Genomic DNA, 22,156 nt, shown 5'->3' with positions numbered 1-22,156 from the left:
TTAAAATTTAAAAATCTGATGATATAATTAAATAATTAAGATGAATATGTGGAAATGTCTAAAAAGAAATATATTAACCTTGCAATACTTTAGGATGTTAATGTCTTCTTTAATGTATGTGTTTGCTTTACGTTCCAGACGGTGACGTCATGTTGGATGTACTAAACGTGATATTTTTCAGCGATTACCCAATACATGGCGCGTGTTACTTGTTTTAATATTAAATTGTTTTATGATAGCTTAAATGTATTTAAAGGTAAAACCTGTTGTTTTCTATGTAATATTGTTATCTTTTTTTAAATATTTTTTTTTCAAATGTGAATATTTAATAGTTTATTAGTTTAAATTCAACCTGTTAGTTATAGTTGTTTGAACTGAATTAAAAAAAACATAAGCCAGAAGAAAATACCGTGTTACAAGATTTATACAAGCGCAGATAAAGATCAAAGCAGTGATTAAGTAGTTCGAAATAGAAAATGTAAATTATGATAACAATCTATTGTTTCTATATCTTATAATCAATTAGGCTACATGCGCTAATTCAGGATATAAGAGTAATGATAAGACAATTGACGAGTCTTCAGCCTATATTAAAACTGGTAAGAATAAAAGTGAAAGTTATCTACAACTTGATAATATACGACAGGGTATGAATTTACAGTACACAAGACATCAAGTATACAAAGTTCTCACGACGTGTCTTACATGAGAAGATTCAGCTTTGATCATACATTGAAGATGTAGAAGTATTTGTTTATTGTCGTTGTTTCTGTTACATTCTACTGTCCTGTTAGAGGTGAACTAACATGCTACAAATACAATCCGTTAGTAAATGGAACTCAGCCACTAGATGACCTAAGATGTCCTAAGAAATGTAGCTGCACATTGTAAGGAAGAAACGGAATTACACTACAATCATAACGTAGACTGTTCACATAGACAATTGGAAACCATTCCATCACAAGATACTGTGCCAACCGATGTTGGGTATTACCATCTACAGTCTAACAGTATTTCTTTACTGAATAACTACTCTTTCAAGAATTTAACTACCCTGAAGTTTTTGCATTTTGATGTAAACAATATGATTTATAAAAGCATTGAGATTAATGCATTTCGTGGTTTGCACAAACTGAGAAAATTATCTATGAATGAAAATCATTATTTGGCAAAACTTCTTCCTTGGTTTGATGATCTTGTACTTTTAGAAGAACTACATCTGCAGTATTGTGGATTAAGTACAATATATGCTAAGGTATTTAATAATTGCAAAAAACTAATCAAAATTGACCTTACAAAAAACTATATAAACTATCTTCACTCCAGCACTTTCCACAATTTACCCGTTTTAAAATATTTATATTTAAACAGCAATAAGATTCTAAGAATTCCACCACAAGCATTTAAAGGCTTAGTCCGATTACAAGAAATAACTCTCAATGACAACATTTTTCCTATAATGAAGAAGATGTTGGACTTAAAATTACAATTCCTTGTGCTTCAGCTGGACTTATTTTTTTATTATTGGGTGTAAGTCTTTACCGTTACAGATTTCATTTAAGGTAAGATCAGTGGTATTTATATATTTCATCTAACTGCCTAATTTCTAGTTTCCTTTCCTATTTCAAATGTTTATATTATTATTATTTTCCTTTGAAACTATTACAAAAATCATTTTAAATCAACCAGTACGTACTTTTATTACGTTATGCGAGTCATTTTCAGTAACTTATTTATTTCAACGTAGGTACTGGAATCAACGACGGCGTCTTCGTAAACAGTACGAGCGAATTTGCAACCAAGGACCTCCTATCATCAACGGAGAAAACATTCGGTATGACGTGTTTGTCTGTTACAACAACAAAGACACACAGTGGGTTCTGAAAGTCTTACAGCCATAGTTGGAGGAACAGCGCAATTTTAAATTATGTGTCGACTATCGTGATTTTCTTCCAGGAGAAGCAATCGCTACGAACATTGCAAATGCTGTTAAATTCAGTCGTAAGGTTTTATTGGTTGTCTCGAAACACTTCGCCAAAAGTGAGTGGTGCAACTTTGAGTTAGAGATGGCGCACATGCGTACGTTAGGCCATGAAGATATATTGGTCGTTGTTTTAATTGAGAAGGTGTCACCTAAAGACATGCCGATACTCTTGCACAAGATATTGACCACGACAACTTATATCGAATGGGATGAACAACCAAAGAGAAAAGCATTGTTCTGGGTCAAACTTGAAACAGCTCTTTTGTCACCTAACTGTCCAAAAGATAGACTCATTGATAGCCCCTAAAACCCTTGCGAACGTTGAAGGTGTCCGCAGAAGACATGCTGATATTTAACAAATTTATTGATAATATATGCGCATAACCCACGCATAAACCCACAAATGTGAAAACAACCACAATTTGAAAACAGCGTCACATTTCAAAAATATTGCGACATTTTTACATAGAAAAATGCAAGGCGCAATGAATCCGGTGTTAGAAGCTTAATTTATCATCATCATCATCATCATTTATCAACTCGTACGTACACAACTGTTTATGGGTTAAATGAATAATAATAATTTGTGAGTTTGTATGTTCTATTCGACGACTAAAGACGGAATAAAAATATAGTACAGTATCTCTATTCAACGAATATTATAAAATATATTTAATATGTCTTAATGTAAATATTTTTTTAATGAATCAACAGAAACCCATCGCTTATATGGAAATGTAAAAATCAACAGAGTAGAGCAATAATATAGAAGGCGGCCGATTGTTTGTGATACATGAACCAATCGAATGTGTTGTACCATGTGACAGCATTTAGTCAAAGTGTGAAATTAATTTATTTATTGATAAAAAAATATCTTAGCAATAATAGTAATCAAACAACACACGTGGAATACTAATAATAGTAATCTCGAAGTATTTCTAAAACTGTGTTGTTCGTATGCATTCGCAACTTATCTCCTTGAAGATCTCTGCGATACATTCATGTATATTATCAATTGAGTAATTTAACATTTACAATCACTCCCGAGGCTTTTGTTGTTTTTAAGTTTTGTGACTGCTTTCTTAATCTATTCTTTTGTATACATGACCGCTTCATGGGACACTTCTACACCTATCTACATGAACATTGTTTTTTTCATCTACTTGATCATAAACTGTTTTAAAGAAGCCTGTAACTAATTTTGCCTTTTCTTTTCCATCATTTACCATGCAACCTTCTCCGTTGCTTATTAATGTGTTCTCTGATCGCCTTAAACATCCTACTCAAGTCATTTAAATTTTTTCTATTTCCTTCATTTTTCTCTTCTTGTAGTTTGTTATGGATTTCCTTTAGAATCGCATTTCTTTCGCCTTTTAATTTAACTCGCGAAAAAGCGGCCTTCCACGGCCGTCGGGATACGTTTGTGTCGTGGGGATGGCTACTCCAGATATATTATCTGCATAGTGTTTTATATTCCAATAGATTGGCGGTGAAAAAGAAATATGAAAACAAGAACCTTCCTTGTACCTTTGTTGTAGTTTATTGAAAACAATACTAATAGTAAAACAATATTGTATTACTAATACATAAATGACAATAAACCTGCACCAGCAAACACAGTGTACCGTTCTATTTTTTTTACTATATTTATATATTAATTCTAATTACTTTTGCATATTGATAGTTCTTCTATAATGATACTTTGATAATTAACTTTTTGTTTTACTGTACACATCCAAGTGTTTCCTTAGCGGCAATGTAGTTTCTTCAAAACGATTGAGGTCTAGTGTATTTGTAATATTTTCCTTATATTATCTTGTAGGCCTAATGTTCTATTTGTTTTCCTGTCTTTCTTTCTATTGCGTGTCATCTTAAACCATTGGAATCTAACAGTTCTTACAGTGTGATGGTGGTCAGTATTAGTATTTATCCAACTATATACGGCCTGAGATTATAAGACGAATGTTAATGTCTGTCTTCTTACGGATTTCTTTTTTCCCCCTTTTCAGAGACTTTATTCAATAATATTTTCTTTTAATACATATTTGAAATATAAAACTTACTCAACATCCATTAAATACTTCGAAAAAACCCAGTTTTGTTAACATATTAAAACAAATTAAGTAGTTCAGACAACTTTCTATAAAATTCTTCGTGATACAAATACAACATATTATTTACATTAATGTTGTTAATTAAAATGTTGTTAATTACAATTTTGTTTAATACAATTATACAATTGATTTACATATAGGCCTACTGTACACATTATTTAAAAAACCCGTTGCGTTTTGAGTTTGAGTTTAGTTAGCCTTCACTGATTGTGAGGGCGTTTGTTGTATAAGAGAATGTATTGGTGGGTGACGATCTGTGATAATACCGTATATGGCTAATGGTCTAATGGTATGATAATGTTTAGGATATCTGTGTATCAAGCATAAGATTCCTGGTTTGAATTTCGGCTGGGGCGACTTTTTCTCATTTTCACATTCCCTCGTATTTATCGTTTCAAATTTAATTAATTCTCAGTATATCACCGGACCATTCTAAATTTATCTAATGACATGTCCATCCATTGATGGTGTTTTGTATTGCTATTGCTGTTTACGTACTCGCCGCTTGGAAACAATAGAAAAAAGAGCTTTTTATAATCCTTTTCATTAGTTTTTTCAGATTCTTGGTAAGACCAAATATAAAGATAGAAACGTCTTTATTTTTGAGTTACCATATTTGTATTATAAGAAAATATCAATTATATAACTTATTTAACTTAGGCCTATAGTGTGAGCATAAATCAGAAACTGAATTATAGGCTAATGCCCCTTTTCAGCACATTGGCTTCGATTTTCATGTTTTTTCTATGAAGTTTATCAATAAATATACTTACATCCTTTAATACATGTCTCTTCGAGTCGAGTTCAAATAAGAGTTTGTAGGCATTTTTGTCAACCGCGATGTTATACCAATGGCAAATTGTGTGTCTTTTGGTTTCATCTAACATTCTACCTAATGCAATCAAATTTTGTCGACCTTGAGAGAATCTAGTTACATTGATACCCTTAACTTTTCCCTCAAACGACGGTACGTTTTGTTTTATTACATTCTCAGCACCAAGCCATCCACACAAACTAAAAGTTTCAATAATCAAATCAATATTTGTTGTGCTAATAAGTCCAAAAGTTTGGAGTAACTGAAATAATTCGAATGCGTCTTCTTCTTTTTCTATGTCTGCTATAGGAATTTTGTCAAAATCTAAAAGTAGTAATTTTAACATATATATATTCCCATTTTTATTTAACCAATTTGCCAAGTCAACAATAAGCTCGTTAATGACGTCTTCCGGGAGATCTAAAATAAAACAGTAATTGTTTTTGTATCATTGGTATTTTCAAAAAATAATAACAATGTATCGAATTCCAAAACAAAAATAAAATAATTACATTAAATTGTACTGAAAAAAGTTGCAATGGCCGTATAGCAATGAAAGGAGTATATTAAAGTATACTTGACGATGACAATGACCATTACTAATGACTGATGGTGGTATTAGCTATCTCCCATATGTAGTATTTTTAGTCGCGTGCATAGTCGCGTGCAACGCGACTCTACATCTTACTATGTCGGTCGGTCGGTTGGTCGGTAAACACTAACTTGAGCACGCGACTGCAGACATGAATATGGCCTTGTTTAAAGAAAATATGGTACGTTTTATGCTTAAATCATGCTTGGTAGACACGCGAGCCGATCGCTATGTCGGCTAAATAAATCGGCGAATGAACACTTTAACTGTTTTAACTGTAATAGTAAAAAGATTTCTACCTGTATTTATTGGAGCAAATGATTCTAGCGGTACTCCTGTATCAAGATAACCTGAAAAATAATAATTTTATTTTAATGAATTAAACTAAAGGAAAAAGAAAACATCGATGAAAAAGAAAACATCAACACTAAAGCCATAATCACCAACAAATATTTGATTTTAATCCACTGCATCACAAGTTGAGTGTAATCCGTACACAGATGCAATACTATAATCTCAAACAATTGAGACAAATTTACGAAACTATCTTGACACGTAAGTTATTTTGCTGGTTTACTTTATCTAATTACTATATTGAAACCAGAAGAAATTGTTTTCACAATAAATATAACTTGCAGTATTTTTGTTGTCAACTATTACACACCACTCAACTATAAAGCAAATATATTCGGTTCCATTTTTTCCAGAAAAAAAGTTTATTATAGTTACGTAGTGCATCTAAAGATATAATCATTATTAAATCATAAAATTACCTGGTTGATTTTCAGATCTTTCTTCTTCCAGTGTATTAGAATAACCGAATGTTTTCTTTCTTTGAGTTGTTGAAGTTTCTATAATATCTTGTGACACTACTACAACTAAAACAGTTTATATATATATCAATATATATCAATAAGAATTTATTAAGGATAATACATTTTGCCATACACTGGTCAAATGCCCATCATTGCGGCGATGGTAGGGCAAAAACATATAGTATTCACAAGTCATTATGACTCATGTAAACGGAACTAGATTGTACGGGCATGTTGGAAATTATGCTATATAAATAAATGAGTGTTTAAATTAGATAATAATAAACATATTGTGTTGTGATGCTCTTGTAGTTTGTTTTTGGTAATGTTTGTGAAGAATCTTAGATGGGGATTCCTTAAAAAACCATCGTTGATGCTTCCATGGCAAGGTTTATTAATAATCAGTTCTGGTATGTTCTGTGATAGATAATATAGTATATGGAATGAGAGGCAGCATTGCCTGGCAATAATACCAGACAATGATGCCTCTCATTGTATGTTTGTTGTCACATGAAAACAGACATAATTAGGTAGACGTTTCAGAGTTAACTAATGGTGAAATATATAATACAAAACAATGCGTATTGGATCGAAAAATCCTCGGGAAAATGTGTGTGTGTGTGTGTTTCTATATCGTATATTGAGGCCCATAGAAAAGTAAATAATCAACAACAACAAAAAATCAATACAAAGTAGAGCTTGGCCACAAAACACTAGTGATTTCTCAACATTTTGTTCAAATTTAAAACAAAACCAGTTTGGCTTCTGAAAAGTTACTTACTGTCATTTGCAGCATACCCATTATTATCTGTGTCATTTTTCTTCTTTTCTGTAAAACACGCACACATGAATTATATATTATCATATTTTAACAAATGTAACAACATTTAATTCTATTAAATTGTATTATAGCATGAATTTCCACAACGCAAAAAATATACATAATGCCGTTTTTGATTTTTATATAAAATGTTTAAACTCGTTGTTAGTAACGCAACGCTTTATTTCTGCTATGTTAAACTGCACCTGACATAATATGTAAATTTCCCGTTCTTTTGTTTCTATTACCTTTTACTGTGCTGCGCTTGTCGTTCTTTTCATTCGTGAGCGGTAATCCTATGCACACCTTTGTACTACACCAGACAGGCCAGTGATGTAAGTTCGTTATTTGCTTCCGTTGATTACTCTCTTTAGTTTAGTTTAGGCTTAATACCATATTCGTACATTTTGTTAATTTAACCTGGATACATTGTAGTTCTTTATTGTATTATTTTGTTACATTTTCAGTTTGAACCACAATTAATCAATTGTGAAGTGCGAAACCTGGTTGGAAGTTTTTAGTCGCGTGGACGCGACTCTATAGAGTCGGTCGGTCGGTCGGTCGGTCGGTCTGTCGGTCGGTCTGTCGGTCTGTCGGTCTGTCGGTCTGTCTGTTGGTCTGTCTGTCGGTCCGGTATCACTATGCGTTTTAGCACGCGACTTATGGCTGTTGGCCTTGTTTTTGTATACCGATTAACGTACGACGCTACGAGCGTTACACTCATTAATCTCATTTTTCAGTTTTTAAAAACTGAAAAATAAAGGAAAACATTGATAGGCCTATGCAGTTGGCTTACCTTTATCCATCTTCTTGAAATAATATCTAATGAAAAGAAATTTAAATGGAATTAAATGTTGTTTTTTCCCTTTTAAAAATTATTTTCCCCTACAATAATAAAAACACTGTGCTCAGAGATCACAGCATATCACACACAAAAACAGAAGGATAAAAAATGTGACATTTGATAGTTCGGGTGATTTGTTTGATTTTAAATATTTATCAATTTTATTTTGATTCACGTTTTGATTAAAATACAACTTTTTAAAGTGGTTAACCTCCTCAACTAGTATATCTTTAGTAATTAGAGCATTTGTACCATTGGCTTATTTGAAATTTTAAATTTCTCCGTCTCCACTTGTATTGGAATCTAAAAAATTACCTTATCAAAGATCAATTTCGAGGCCTTGTTTTTATGTTTGTTTGATTTGATAGACATAAATAATCATTATACATTTATTTATATCAACTTTACATTTTTCATACAAACAATGTATTATGTTACCTGTAAATAATGTAAGAAATTAATGCTGCCACTATGACACCAGCAGACACACATAGGCCTATCAATAGCATTGATGATTCATTCATATTGCCTTAAAAAATAAACAGATAAGTATTGTCTGAAGTATAATGCATTATTATAGACCTAATCTTGGAAAGAAGCCCAAAACACCGGCCTTTCCGGATTTTTAATTTTTTAGCGACTGTAACTTTCACTAATTCGACAATTTCAAATGATATTATTTTGGAAATGTTGAAAAAAGTTGTTAAATGAATTGAAAATAAACTGAATATTGGTTACCTTCAACGGTGACGACAAATGTACATATTTCTTGGTTATTCTCATCAATAGCAGAACATGTAACAACAGTAGAACCAACGAGGAAGAATGAACCAGAAGATGGATCACAAATTGTCTGATTATCTACTGTGCTATTCCAAGCGATTGCAGTTTCGCTTGAGGTAGTAACAACGTCAATGTCATCAGGACATATAACAGCCTTATCTGTAATATTCAGTATTTAGAAATAATAATTACACAGTGAAGGATTTTCGGCTTTATCAAACTCAAATTAATTTGGTTTCATTAGAATAATACTAATTTTGACAGTTACATATTACTTAAGCCCAATGTAAAAAAATTAGACACGTTTGTGAGGTATGGTTGTGTGACGCACAATGATAGTTATTTGCATATTTGTTGACCTTTTGATATGTTTAAATAAGATGGAATGTATTCGTAAATGAGAGTTGCTTTCAGACCATTGTGAATGCAACATGTGAACATACAGTGGAGAATAAAGTGAAAGGTACCAAAATATCACGTGTCTAGATATGTATTAGGAACCTGAATGGAGAGAAATGGAGAGAGAGGGAGAGGGGGAGAGAGGGAGAGGGGGAGAGAGCGTGTGTCTTTTTTCAAATTACATTATACATACAAACATCATTATTATTGGTAATGTATAAGAAATCATGTATCTTATTTAATTAATATATTAATTTGTGTCTTCCGGTAAATACAATTTACAAAAACAAAACATAGTTGATAAAATGTACCTTTATGTATAAACAATCCCCATGGATAAAGAGCTGGGCTGGAAACGAAAGACCGAGACTCTAAACCTTCTGAAATATGTACATAATATATGCCACGGCGACTGTGATGCGTATCGTTGTGATCCGTCCAGAGGAGGAGGTCACCATATACTCCAAGAGTGATCGGGTCACCACTTACACCGATCACTCTACGGTTTAAACCATTAACATCTGCTTCTTCTATTTTATCAAGGTCTCTGTCAGACCAATACATCTTCTCTGCTGTCGAAGCAATAATAATAACCAATCTAAACTCGATAAAAGTAGATTAATTTGTTTTTTACTGTAAAAAAATGTATTAAAAGTCATTAACCACTAGTCTATTATTAAATAATTTTGAAAGTATAACGTTGTGTATGTACTGCTGAATATATTGCCTTCTTTAGGCTTAGTTATTGGAAAATGTTTCAATTACGATGGAAATCTGACAGGAAACTAAATATTACCAAAATACAATCAGAATTACAATGAACATAATTTTCTTAAATAAAAATAAATATCCGTATCTTACCATCATTTGAAAGTGTCAATCCAGATGGTTTTAGAATGTTGCTATTTACAATTATTTCTTTATTATTTAGATTTTCCAATTGTACCCGCTTAATTACTCCATCAGACCTACACCAGTATAGATATCTAAATATCAAATGTTAATGAAAGACGTAAACATAAATTAAGCAGATGCTGCGTTACGTATTGGGGATATGTAAACGTTTTAGACTTGATAAACCCGTCCAAAAAAAAAGAATGATTTGTACAGTTACCGTTTAACATTATTACGCATTATTTTACTTTCCCTCATTTTCATTTTTCTACAGAGTAAAGATTGTACCATTTTATACGGCATATTTTCTACTCTTTTGTTGTTTTGACAAATCCGAAAAATGGTAATAAATGGGTTTGTCTTATCTTACCTGTTTATTACGTCAAGCGCTATACCGTCTATAAGAGGTTCAGACACAATAGTTGTTCGTTTAGTTCCATTTAAATAAATTACTTCAACTCTGCCAAGTGAAGATGAACTCCAATAAAGTTTGCGTTCAGTGACATCAATTGTTAGATATCTCACAACTGAAAATTGAATTACACTTGTAAAACATCTAGTCATAACTAGTTTTGTTCGACTTCAATATTAGGTGAAATTTATAATTAATTCTAATCTTTCTGGTTTAACTCGCCTAAATAAATTACTATTGTACTACAGTATTAAGTATATGCATAATTGAACTTACTTCCGAGGTCACTAGATACAAACGTTTCTGCCAAACCGCCTTCAATGGAACATCTTTTGATCTGTAAGTCGTTACCTGACTGTGACCAGTAAATACTAGAGGTGTAGGGATCGTATGCCACAGCAAAGGGTGAAGTTAATGGCGATGGTTCTATTTCAATATGTGTAAACTGTAAAGGGCTTTCAATTTCGATGTCCGATCTATAAATTTGACCAGCGGTATCAACGATAAAGATATAGTCTCCTGGAAATAAATTAAAATTGTCGTTTGTTTTATATTATTATTAGCAAGTGTAAGTAGGCCCTAAATATAGTTTATAAACTTAAGTTCTACTTAATACTTTCAAATATCTCCACAAATCTTCCTCTTCTTATCTTCAAAACATATTCATTTATTACCCTTAGTGAAAAGGTTCATCTGGATCTCTGTATTATGTATTCATAACATTTTTCTTTTGGATTATCCAATAATCCAATAATATTTTAACCGTTCTTTCCTTTCAGTAATAATTTTTAGCCATTGTCTCTGCTTATCCAGTAAAAACCAAAAGTGCATAAAAGGGTAGGGCAATTTTGATCGCTGTAGGTGATTTATGCGTCCTCCATCACCGTTAAATCAGTTTAAATTAATATGCTCTTTTTTATTCTTTTACATTTTTAAATCACGTTGAGAGCAGTTTCACTATCATTATCAGTATTATAAATTCCAACCCGGAGTGTTTTGCATGCTATAAAGCCAATGGGAAATGTAATGTAAATTTGTTTAAAAACATCCTAAGAATAAAATATGAAACGCCTCTACCCCTTTAAAAAAAATTATGTTTTATTATGTACAATTGGCCTATTGAATGTTATGCATTTAAATCTCATTAAAAAAATATTTTTTTTTTTCCTTTTTTGTCGCAGTTTGTCATAGTCATCACATCGTATCCGCATTCAAGTAATGTTGCTCTGCCCTTTTTCAGGACATATAATTTATTTGTTAAAATTATTCACCTGAAAAATAATGTCAAAGAATTACAATCAAGTTAATTTTAGTATTACTTACGGGCAAATGATAATCCATTTTGATTTATTATCTGTGACACCCAAATGCAGAGCCATGCCAATTCCTTCATTATTGTTCCTATAGAAATAAGAATATGTCATAATATACAAATAATCAATGTTTATAAGTTGGGATGGTGAGAATATTTCATGACTTGAAAAATTGACTGCTCTATTGTTAACGAGGCGAAGCCGAGTTGAAAAGCTGTAAGACAATCAAATATACGGTGCAGTTGAAATTACGCGACCCACGTTCAAGTTAAACGTAAACATTTATTTTTTTTCTTTCATAAACAATTACAATAATATAAATTAATAAGGTAATTAAATAAGGTAGTTGGTATTAAATTGGCAATATAAACAAAAAATACATCATATATAGGCCTATTTACTCTTTTATATTAAATTTCATAAAATTATTAAAATTTTCTCTATTTTCTCTTTAAAAAAAAATTTATTAACAACAAATAAACCTTATAATAATAATACAACAAAATGTAAAAAGAAAGATGGCACTCCACGAAAGGCAAGCCTGTGATGTGGAAGCCCACACAGAAGAGTAATATACACAGGGGAAACATATAATATTACAATAAATAAAGACAGAACAGAAACACACAGGTACAGGATAAACTTACCAAAAAATATTAGGCGAAAATGGTGGCAACTTATGAGAAAGATAATAGGTTGATGAAGCATATACGGTATTAAAATTTGAAAGAAAATCGGGCACATATAAGTGAGATGCGCTCCGTTGAATGACAAAAAAAGAAAAAAATCGTTTTCGTTTTGAACATCAGGGGCAAATCTGGGGGTCACCGTGCATTCTGAGGAGTTATAAGAGATTCAAAATAGGTATCTCTTTACACAAATTTAAATTAAATTTCCACATGGAATTTCGACCACATGATGGAATCCTTGAGTTATTATAGTAACTCAATGGTTTAAAATCAAACGTACACGCCGAATCATTAATTTCCAGCTATAAACAAAGTGATATCATTGACAAATCATGGCCTAAATTTTCTCATTTTACAATAGTATACGAGTGTTTGCATATTAGTAACATAGTATTAATTAGTGCTTTAAAAGCGTTATTTCCTACTCCAAATAGGCATAGTTTAGGGCTAATAATTATGTTGATATTAAAATATGATTACAGCCAGTGCTTCGCATTTTCTGTAAGGTTTATCATGCTCAATTAGATTTATTTTTTTGGTTAAATTTCTCTCAAAAACTTTGTGTCAATACAAATGTTATTAGTGAGCAACTATTCTATCAATGTGTTTTCCTTTAAATTTACCAGGGAGTGAATTGCTATGCTGATTTATTATGTCTACTTATTTTAATCGTTAAAAACTACAGTATATTATATTAAATTCCAACCATAAAAACCACAAAAGAAAGTAGTACCACATCAAGAAAGAGTAGGCCTGCAGGATATTTATTAATATAATTAATACAGATTGTCGCTTCTTTTCCTTCTTTTTATCCTTTTTATTTATTTTTTGTTTGTTTTTGTTTTTTGTTTTTTTCGACCACAGACCGCGGGTATTAATCTACCGTCACATGCAATAATTCCACATGGAATTTCGACCACATGATGGAATCCTTGAGTTATTATAGTAACTCAATGGTTTAAAATCAAACGTACACGCCGAATCATTAATTTCCAGCTATAAACAAAGTGATATTAATTGAATGCTTCCATAACTGAGACATTCCCTATATATTGGATAGTCTCTATATGCGGGACAGATTTTCGACACGATGTAGCGCTATTCTTGACAAAAACTTTCTCCGTTTTGAACATTTCTGAATTTCTCTACATATTTGACAGTTTCTCTTTTATACAATTCGGAAAAATCGAATTTATTAGGCCTTGGATACTGTAGTTTCTCTAATTTGGACACAGCACTTCTCTATTCTGGAGAAATGTGTCAAAATTATATTTTTCTGCTAAAAATTTCCCAATCCTGGACAGAAATTTCCCAATTTTGGACAAATCGGATTTATCTATATTGGACAGCTTCCTTATTTTTGACACAGCACTTCCCCATCCTGGACAGAAATTTCCCCATTTTGGACAAATCGGATTTCTCTATATTGGACAGCTTCCCTATTTTAGACACAGTATTTCCCCATTCTGGACAGAAATTTCTTCATTTTGGACAAATCGGATTTCTCTATATTAGACAGCTCCTCTATTTTTGGCACAGCATTTCCCCATCCGGGACAGAAATTTTCCCATTTTGGACACGATATAGCGCCACCACTTTCCCATCCTGGACAGAAATTTCCCCATTTTGGACACGATATAGCGCCACCACTTCCCCATCCTGGACAGAAATTTCCCCATTTTGGACACGATATAGCGCCACCACTTCCCCATCTTGGACAGAAATTTCCCCATTTTGGACAAATCGGATTTCTCTATATTGGACAGCTTCCCCATCTTGGACACGATTATAGCGCCATTTATCGCTTTTGTCCTTATTCTGGACAAAATATTTCCCCATTCTGGACAGAAATTTCCCCATCTTGGACAAAATTCACAACACCTATTGGTTTTTGTTGTAGTCTTGAGCTCTCATAGGAATGTTCACAAAATTCGTTATTAAAATATGAAACAAATGGACCTTCTATATTTCTCAGATAAAAAAGCATGACACGTGGAACTAGGCGTCGTGGGAAGACAACATACAGTCATACAATACATTCATTTATTTATATAGCATATAACTTCCAACATGCTGTACATTATTCACAGTGTTTAATAGCCCAGTCATGGTGTACCATGATCACCAACCAAACTGAAACATTTGTTTAATAAACCATGTTCACACTACCACCTATTTTATAAATCTACTGCGGACTATCGCATCCCACCATAATCTAGTTCCGTTTACACTGGTTACACATTGACAGTTACGCCGAAGCTTCATCTTTGCAGTAAAACCAACTGTGTTGCACAACCTATTATACCGTTTAGTTTTATCTAATTTTGTCTAAAAAATGTCTAAACTTACCTGTATAATTATAGGCTTACTATAGCTATACTTCTAAAATAATAAAGAGGGTACCATATAGACTAATTGCAAGGAGAAAACATGCAACACAACAAACACACACATATGTCTTTTATAATTAATACAAACTATGCTGAAACTTCTATTATTATTAGATTTTGTTATAGTTGATTTTGCACACTATTGACTCCAGTGTATATTATTGTTGCATAATACAAAGAATGCTGGCAATTTATTGTATTCAGATGTTTAGAACGGTTACCCTAGGTTATGGTTATAATATAATTTGAGTATCTAATTTCAGTAAGGGAAAACAGGTTTCAAAGGGCGAGAATCCAAAATAGTTCAACCGTGAGCCCTCATAGACCTACAAATTAGTCGAGTTTACAAAATTCCAAAAATGTCAGGTGTAGATATATAGCTTTCGCGTTGATAAAGCTTCTTAATGAGTATGTCCTCTGGGGATATAGCTGCATAGAGGGGCGGCCCGAAAAAAACAGACTTCAAAATAGAAGAGCATAGTTTCTGATAGGTGTGAACAGCAAGGTGAGACAAGCTAAAAAAAAACAATAGCATTGTCTCAAAGTTGGGTGTGGACTGGCCAAACATAGACCATGTGTCCAGACTGGGTTGTGAAATGTAAACTGGCCAGAAACTATGGCATGGTTTACTGTCGATGAAGATTCTTCTTGAATAAAGAGCCAAATGTCACTAATAATACACGTGGTGTACCGCAAACTTTATATCAACAAGAACATTTTAGAAATACATGGACCTCAGGTTTTTTGAAGAAAATTGAGTACAGCCCCGTGCGTTTTCCCTTTATAACGTTTAAAAGAGTGTATATTTAACCTCATTTAAATAATTTCAATAGGGCGTACATTATTTTCCCGTGTGTTGGACAGTACAAGTCCCCAGAGACAACGTGACTTCACGGGACACCTGAGAAAATTCTTCCGCAGTGTGTTGATTCGCGTCAACCAATCAAAGGGCAAAAATCCAAAATAGTTCAACCGTGAGCCCTCATAGACCTACAAATTAGTCGAGTTTACAAAATTCCAAAAATGTCAGTCGTACATATATAGCTTTCGCGTTGATAAAGCTTCTTAATGAGTATGTCCGCTGGGAATATAGCTGCATAGAGGGGCGGCCCGAAAAAAACAGAATTCAAAATCAATCAACCATGATGTCTGCCGATCACGGGAAAGCTCAGCTTTGTTTGGCTTACAATGACATCATACCACCAGGGTGGTTTTTGTTGTAGTCTTGGGCTCTCATAGGATTGTTCACAAAATTCTTTATTAAAATATGAAATAAATGGCCCGTCTATATTTCTCAGACAAAAAAGCATATGGCACGTGGAACTAGGCGTCATGGGAAGACAACATACAATACATTCATTTATAGCATATAACTTCCAACATGCTGTACATTATTCACAGTGTTTAATAGCCCAGTCATGGTGTACCATGATCACCAACCAAACTGAAACATTTGTTTAATAAACCATGTTCACACTACCACCTATTTTATAAATCTACTGCGGACTATCGCATCCCACCATAATCTAGTTCCGTTTACACTGGTTACACATTGACAGTTACGCCGAAGCTTCATCTTTGCAGTAAAACCAACTGTGTTGCACAACCTATTATACCGTTTAGTTTTATCTAATTTTGTCTAAAAAATGTCTAAACTTACCTGTATAATTATAGGCTTACTATAGCTATACTTCTAAAATAATAAAGAGGGTACCATATAGACTAATTGCAAGGAGAAAACATGCAACACAACAAACACACACATATGTCTTTTATAATTAATACAAACTATGCTGAAACTTCTATTATTATTAGATTTTGTTATAGTTGATTTTGCACACTATTGACTCCAGTGTATATTATTGTTGCATAATACAAAGAATGCTGGCAATTTATTGTATTCAGATGTTTAGAACGGTTACCCTAGGTTATGGTTATAATATAATTTGAGTATCTAATTTCAGTAAGGGAAAACAGGTTTCAAAGGGCGAGAATCCAAAATAGTTCAACCGTGAGCCCTCATAGACCTACAAATTAGTCGAGTTTACAAAATTCCAAAAATGTCAGGTGTAGATATATAGCTTTCGCGTTGATAAAGCTTCTTAATGAGTATGTCCTCTGGGAATATAGCTGCATAGAGGGGCGGCCCGAAAAAAACAGACTTCAAAATAGAAGAGCATAGTTTCTGATAGGTGTGAACAGCAAGGTGAGACAAGCTAAAAAAAAACAATAGCATTGTCTCAAAGTTGGGTGTGGACTGGCCAAACATAGACCATGTGTCCAGACTGGGTTGTGAAATGTAAACTGGCCAGAAACTATGGCATGGTTTACTGTCGATGAAGATTCTTCTTGAATAAAGAGCCAAATGTCACTAATAATACACGTGGTGTACCGCAAACTTTATATCAACAAGAACATTTTAGAAATACATGGACCTCAGGTTTTTTGAAGAAAATTGAGTACAGCCCCGTGCGTTTTCCCTTTATAACGTTTAAAAGAGTGTATATTTAACCTCATTTAAATAATTTCAATAGGGCGTACATTATTTTCCCGTGTGTTGGACAGTACAAGTCCCCAGAGACAACGTGACTTCACGGGACACCTGAGAAAATTCTTCCGCAGTGTGTTGATTCGCGTCAACCAATCAAAGGGCAAAAATCCAAAATAGTTCAACCGTGAGCCCTCATAGACCTACAAATTAGTCGAGTTTACAAAATTCCAAAAATGTCAGTCGTACATATATAGCTTTCGCGTTGATAAAGCTTCTTAATGAGTATGTCCGCTGGGAATATAGCTGCATAGAGGGGCGGCCCGAAAAAAACAGAATTCAAAATCAATCAACCATGATGTCTGCCGATCACGGGAAAGCTCAGCTTTGTTTGGCTTACAATGACATCATACCACCAGGGTGGTTTTTGTTGTAGTCTTGGGCTCTCATAGGATTGTTCACAAAATTCTTTATTAAAATATGAAATAAATGGCCCGTCTATATTTCTCAGACAAAAAAGCATATGGCACGTGGAACTAGGCGTCATGGGAAGACAACATACAATACATTCATTTATAGCATATAACTTCCAACATGTCCGTACATTATTCACAGTGTTTAATAACTCAGTCATGGTGTACCATGATCACCAACCAAAATAAAAAAATGGTTTAATAAACCGTGTTTACACTACCACCTATTTTTATTAATCTACTGCGGACTATCGCATCCCACCCATAATCTAGTTCCGTTTACACTGGTTACACGTTGCCAGCTAGTTACGCCGAAGCTTCATATCTTTGCAGTAAAACCAACTGTGTTGCACAACCTAGAGATACTGTTTAGTTTATCTAATTTTGTCTAAAACAATGTCTAAACTTACCTGTATAATTATAGGCTTACTATAGCTATACTTCCAAAATAATAAAGAGGGTACCATATAGACTGTTTGCAAGGAGAAAACATACAACACAACAAACACACACATATGTCTTTTATAATTAATACAAACTATGCTGAAACCTATTATTATTAGATTTTGTTATAGTTGATTGCACACTATTGACTCCAGGGTATATTATTGTTGCATAATACAAAGAATGCTGGCAATTTATTGTATTCAGATGTTTAGAACGGTTACCCTAGGTTATGGTTATAATCTATATTATAATTTGAGTATCTAATTTCAGTAAGGGAAAACAGGTTTTTTTATTGTAAAACTCGTTACTGGGTGAACGGATGACGCCCTAATAAATATCACTGTGTTTTACATGTAATAATATTTTTTATTTCAATTTTAAAGCGGTTTTAATTTTACAATGACACACAAATGCAACTAGGTGAACGAGCCCACGCACAGTGGGCCAGAATCAATTCAAAGTGTGCCAAAAGACCAAAATGGTAAATGTGGCAATCCAAACTTTTTATTATTGTATTAGGAAGAAGAAATCTTAAATTATTTAAATCCACTAATAATTTTATATTTGGTAAATTGTAAAAGTGTCTTGCAACCATGGAAACTAGAAGAAACCATGACATTTCACTTGAAATGAGGTTCGCTGTTATTTTTTCTAGAAAAAAGCAATGGATTTGATACTGCATGGATTTTTTATGTGTTTATTAACCTTATTAGGCATAAAAAATAAAATTTCCATTATTGGTTTATTTTTGGGTTAAAGGTCAGCAAATATAGGCCAAAACTACAAAAAAAAGTCGTATTTTAAAAATAAAACTACTAAAAGAGTTTAGATTCACGGCTATTCACGCGCTGATTTTGTCATTAATATTACGAGCAAAGCTTGAGCATTTTTACGTTAGTACTAAATTTGACTCCGACAATCCACGACATTTCATATAGCAAGTGATTTAAATGTCCCTATGCGTGCCGTTTTAAGATACATTTATAGTATATATATGCGCGGCTCGTTTGGTTGCGCACATTGATATGTACCGCAAACACACGAACCTGACGAAGAACGCACCTGTATTGGAAAAGGGGATGCTACAACCACACATGAGATTAATCTTTCATTCATTAAGCTACAGTTAACATGGCATTTATACATGAAATATACATCTTCGTGAATCTGTCCATTCGGCTGGTTTATTACAAACATCGAACAAGAGTGCGATGTATATTTTTTAAGTGAATTACGTATACGTAATGTGGGTGATGAAGAAAACGTATCAAAATAACTTCCAACATTATTAAAACGTTATGTTATCGTTTACAAATGACAGACAACGAGATGGTACTATGATCATGGACCTATAATTAGGTCCATGCTATGATCATCACAAGCTTGGCACACTAAGGAAAGTCTTTACCAGAAACATCATCCCAGTTAAAAACTAACTATAATTATTTCTCATGCATCGTTCTAAACAAAGTTAATATTTGAAGAACAATGGGTTTTCGGACCCGTAGTGTTTTTAAAGCTGCTGATTTAATGTTTGGTTATAATATATTGAAAAGACAGCTGTAATGAAAATATTCCCAATTTTAATATGTTTGTATAATTCATAAAAGAATTACAATAATTATGATAATGTTAAAATTTCAACTATCCAGATGCGACTTCTAAATTGTAGGTGGGGTTTTCTACTTTAAAAACTCGACTTCATATGCCTACACTGTAAAAAAATTGCTAAATTTACGGTAAAAAGTTCGCAGCAGTTTTGTCAATGTTTTCGATCTGCTACACAATAAATACATTATTAAGTACCTTAATTGAAAACAATGTAAAATGTTCTCATGCTTGCCGCGCCTACATCGCTGTATGATTGAAAAAAGGTTAGAAAAAATTGTTAAGACTGGGGCGCCAAAAACCAAGCTATACAATCGATACAAGTCTTAAAACTTAAAAGATCTAGTGTACATATCTGGCTTGTGTGCACTTTAAAGAACCAAGTTAATATTTCGGAAGAGTAGGGGTTACCCCGGTTTAATGATTTATTCTCCCCCTTGTGCCCAATTCAGCTTTAATTTTGTGGAACCCTATTTTATCAATCATTCCAATCCTATTACACGCTTTGACTGACTGTCCATTGTGAAGCATGTGCCCATGGAACTTGAAGAGGATAAGGTGAAGAAAATTGCACTGATAGCAAAATAAAGTATTTGTCGTAATGACTAGGAAGAGTTAGTTACCTGGTTCGAAAACTAAACCCATTTACATGACGGAAGACACTGTATCCAACCGTCACGCTCTGTTAATTTACCAAATCTTTTTGTACGTATACAGTATACAGTCCCGATGAGAAAGCTTACTATGAGCAATGTGCGGTCGAATGTAAACGTGTTTCTCCGATGCTCTCTAGCCCGGTATTTTTAAATTGTTTGTTCGACACGCCAGCCCGGCGAAAAGGCGTTTGTCTACTGTAGTATCTTGAGTATCAAGGGCGCACATTGAGCCAAACGAGATTAAACAGATTTAATGATGTGGATAGGACTATACTGTATTGTTGATAATTACTATAAGGCGTACATAATACGTCGCCCCGATAGCCTGATTTTCATACACGGGGTATGTTAAAAAATGTTAACGTGTGACCTCGACGCCGCCCGGACCGGTCTATTTGAAGCAGGAAACCAAGAGAAACGGACACGGAACCAAACCGATACATTTTACCCTTGGCCTTGCTTAACAAATATTGTGTGATTATTAGGAAAGCGGGGCTGATAAGGTAAGCCTAGTTGCTTGTAGGCCTACTATTAGGCCATTAGGCCTACAGTGCTACCAAAAAATCACAACATGTCTATTGCTGTTGTGTCTATTCATAGAGTAGGCTGCAGTTGACAAAGATAACTAGATTGAATGATGCCGATAAAGATGACGTTAAGGAGTGGTAAGTAAATCAATACTAATACTTGCTTGATACTTGCTTGATGTTTATGGGTGGGTAAACAAACTAAATAGTTTAGGCCTATATGACCCTTCATTTTCTTTCTTCTTTTTCACTACTATTATTTATTGTATAGACGTTTGGGGATCCGGGTACGAACAATGTTTGTTTATAATATATTGAAAAGAGAGCTGTAATGATAATATTTGATAACAAATTGATAACAAATATTATGAACATTTATATAATGTTATGTCATCTTGTTATATCTTTCCAGAAAAGATTTCAAAAAGAGCTATCACGAAGACGATGATATTCTTAATGTGTCCAGAGTTAAAGAGGCGAGAAATAAAGTGCCAGGTACACCTCATCTTTATGACATATTGTTTATTCTCGTGGATGCTATGAAAAGTGATGGGAGATTATTATGATTATGAAATATCTAAATATATTATATATTTAAACATGTTAATGTAACATCAATTCATCGTATAGCTTTTTATCTTTTCAGAAAAGAGTTGGAAAAGAGCGATGATGGTGAAGATATTCGTGTATTGAAAGCAGTCAAGATTCATGGTAGGTTGGATAACGAATTCACAGTATGAAAAAATGGATATCGTTGAAAACGAAAGTTTAGCAAAATGGTGCAAGGGTGGTAAGTATACTTATGAACATTTATAATGTTATTTAAACATCCTAATGTAATCTGCTATCTTAAGCCTGGTTTCCAGTCACGAATCGGCAGGAAAGCGATTGAAAACCCCGAATGTAAAATCGACGTAACGCAAGGTGTGTTTGACAGGAAACCGGAGACTGAAGATCCCGTTTGTTACGTCGATTGTGTACGGGTTGACCGAATCGAACCTGTTTCTATCCTGAGCGTACTAAAAAGGCCCAACAACGCCTTTACTTTTACGTAGACTTAAATCCTTCCTTTCATTATGACACTTTTCTATAAG

At 33.3% G+C, this 22,156-nt stretch overlaps 1 protein-coding gene across 1 annotated transcript; it reads right to left on the bottom strand.

Moving 5' to 3' along the window:
- Window positions 1–3,505: 3,505 nt before the first annotated feature.
- Window positions 3,506–10,538, bottom strand: LOC144840748 (uncharacterized). The gene is made up of 10 exons (XM_078696748.1): window positions 10,430–10,538; window positions 10,027–10,151; window positions 9,477–9,737; window positions 8,722–8,925; window positions 8,422–8,512; window positions 7,936–7,961; window positions 7,101–7,148; window positions 6,278–6,382; window positions 5,804–5,854; window positions 3,506–5,332 (listed from the first exon to the last, which is right to left on the bottom strand). Exons 3-10 carry the CDS (start codon window positions 9,727–9,729, stop codon window positions 4,791–4,793), a joined length of 1,320 nt encoding a protein of 439 aa, XP_078552874.1. The 5' UTR covers window positions 9,730–9,737; window positions 10,027–10,151; window positions 10,430–10,538; the 3' UTR covers window positions 3,506–4,790.
- Window positions 10,539–22,156: the final 11,618 nt, after the last annotated feature.

The sequence above is a fragment of the Antedon bifida genome, chromosome 4, assembly GCF_963402885.1.
Source record: "Antedon bifida chromosome 4, ecAntBifi1.1, whole genome shotgun sequence".
NCBI lineage: Eukaryota > Metazoa > Echinodermata > Crinoidea > Comatulida > Antedonidae > Antedon > Antedon bifida.
The sequence above is the reverse complement of the archived record's forward strand: the minus strand, read 5'-3'. Positions and strand labels throughout refer to the sequence as shown.

Excerpts from the sequence above, each read along its gene's own strand:
- LOC144840748 (XM_078696748.1), bottom strand. The coding sequence starts at position 9,729 with ATGTATTGGTCTGACAGAGACCTTGATAAAATAGAAGAAGCAGATGTT. Across the intron at positions 7,149-7,935 it reads TTTCAAGAAGATGGATAAAG|AAAAGAAGAAAAATGACACA; the intron begins GTAAGCCAACTG and ends CGTGTTTTACAG. Across the intron at positions 5,333-5,803 it reads ATTTGCTCCAATAAATACAG|ATCTCCCGGAAGACGTCATT; the intron begins GTAGAAATCTTT and ends GTTTTATTTTAG.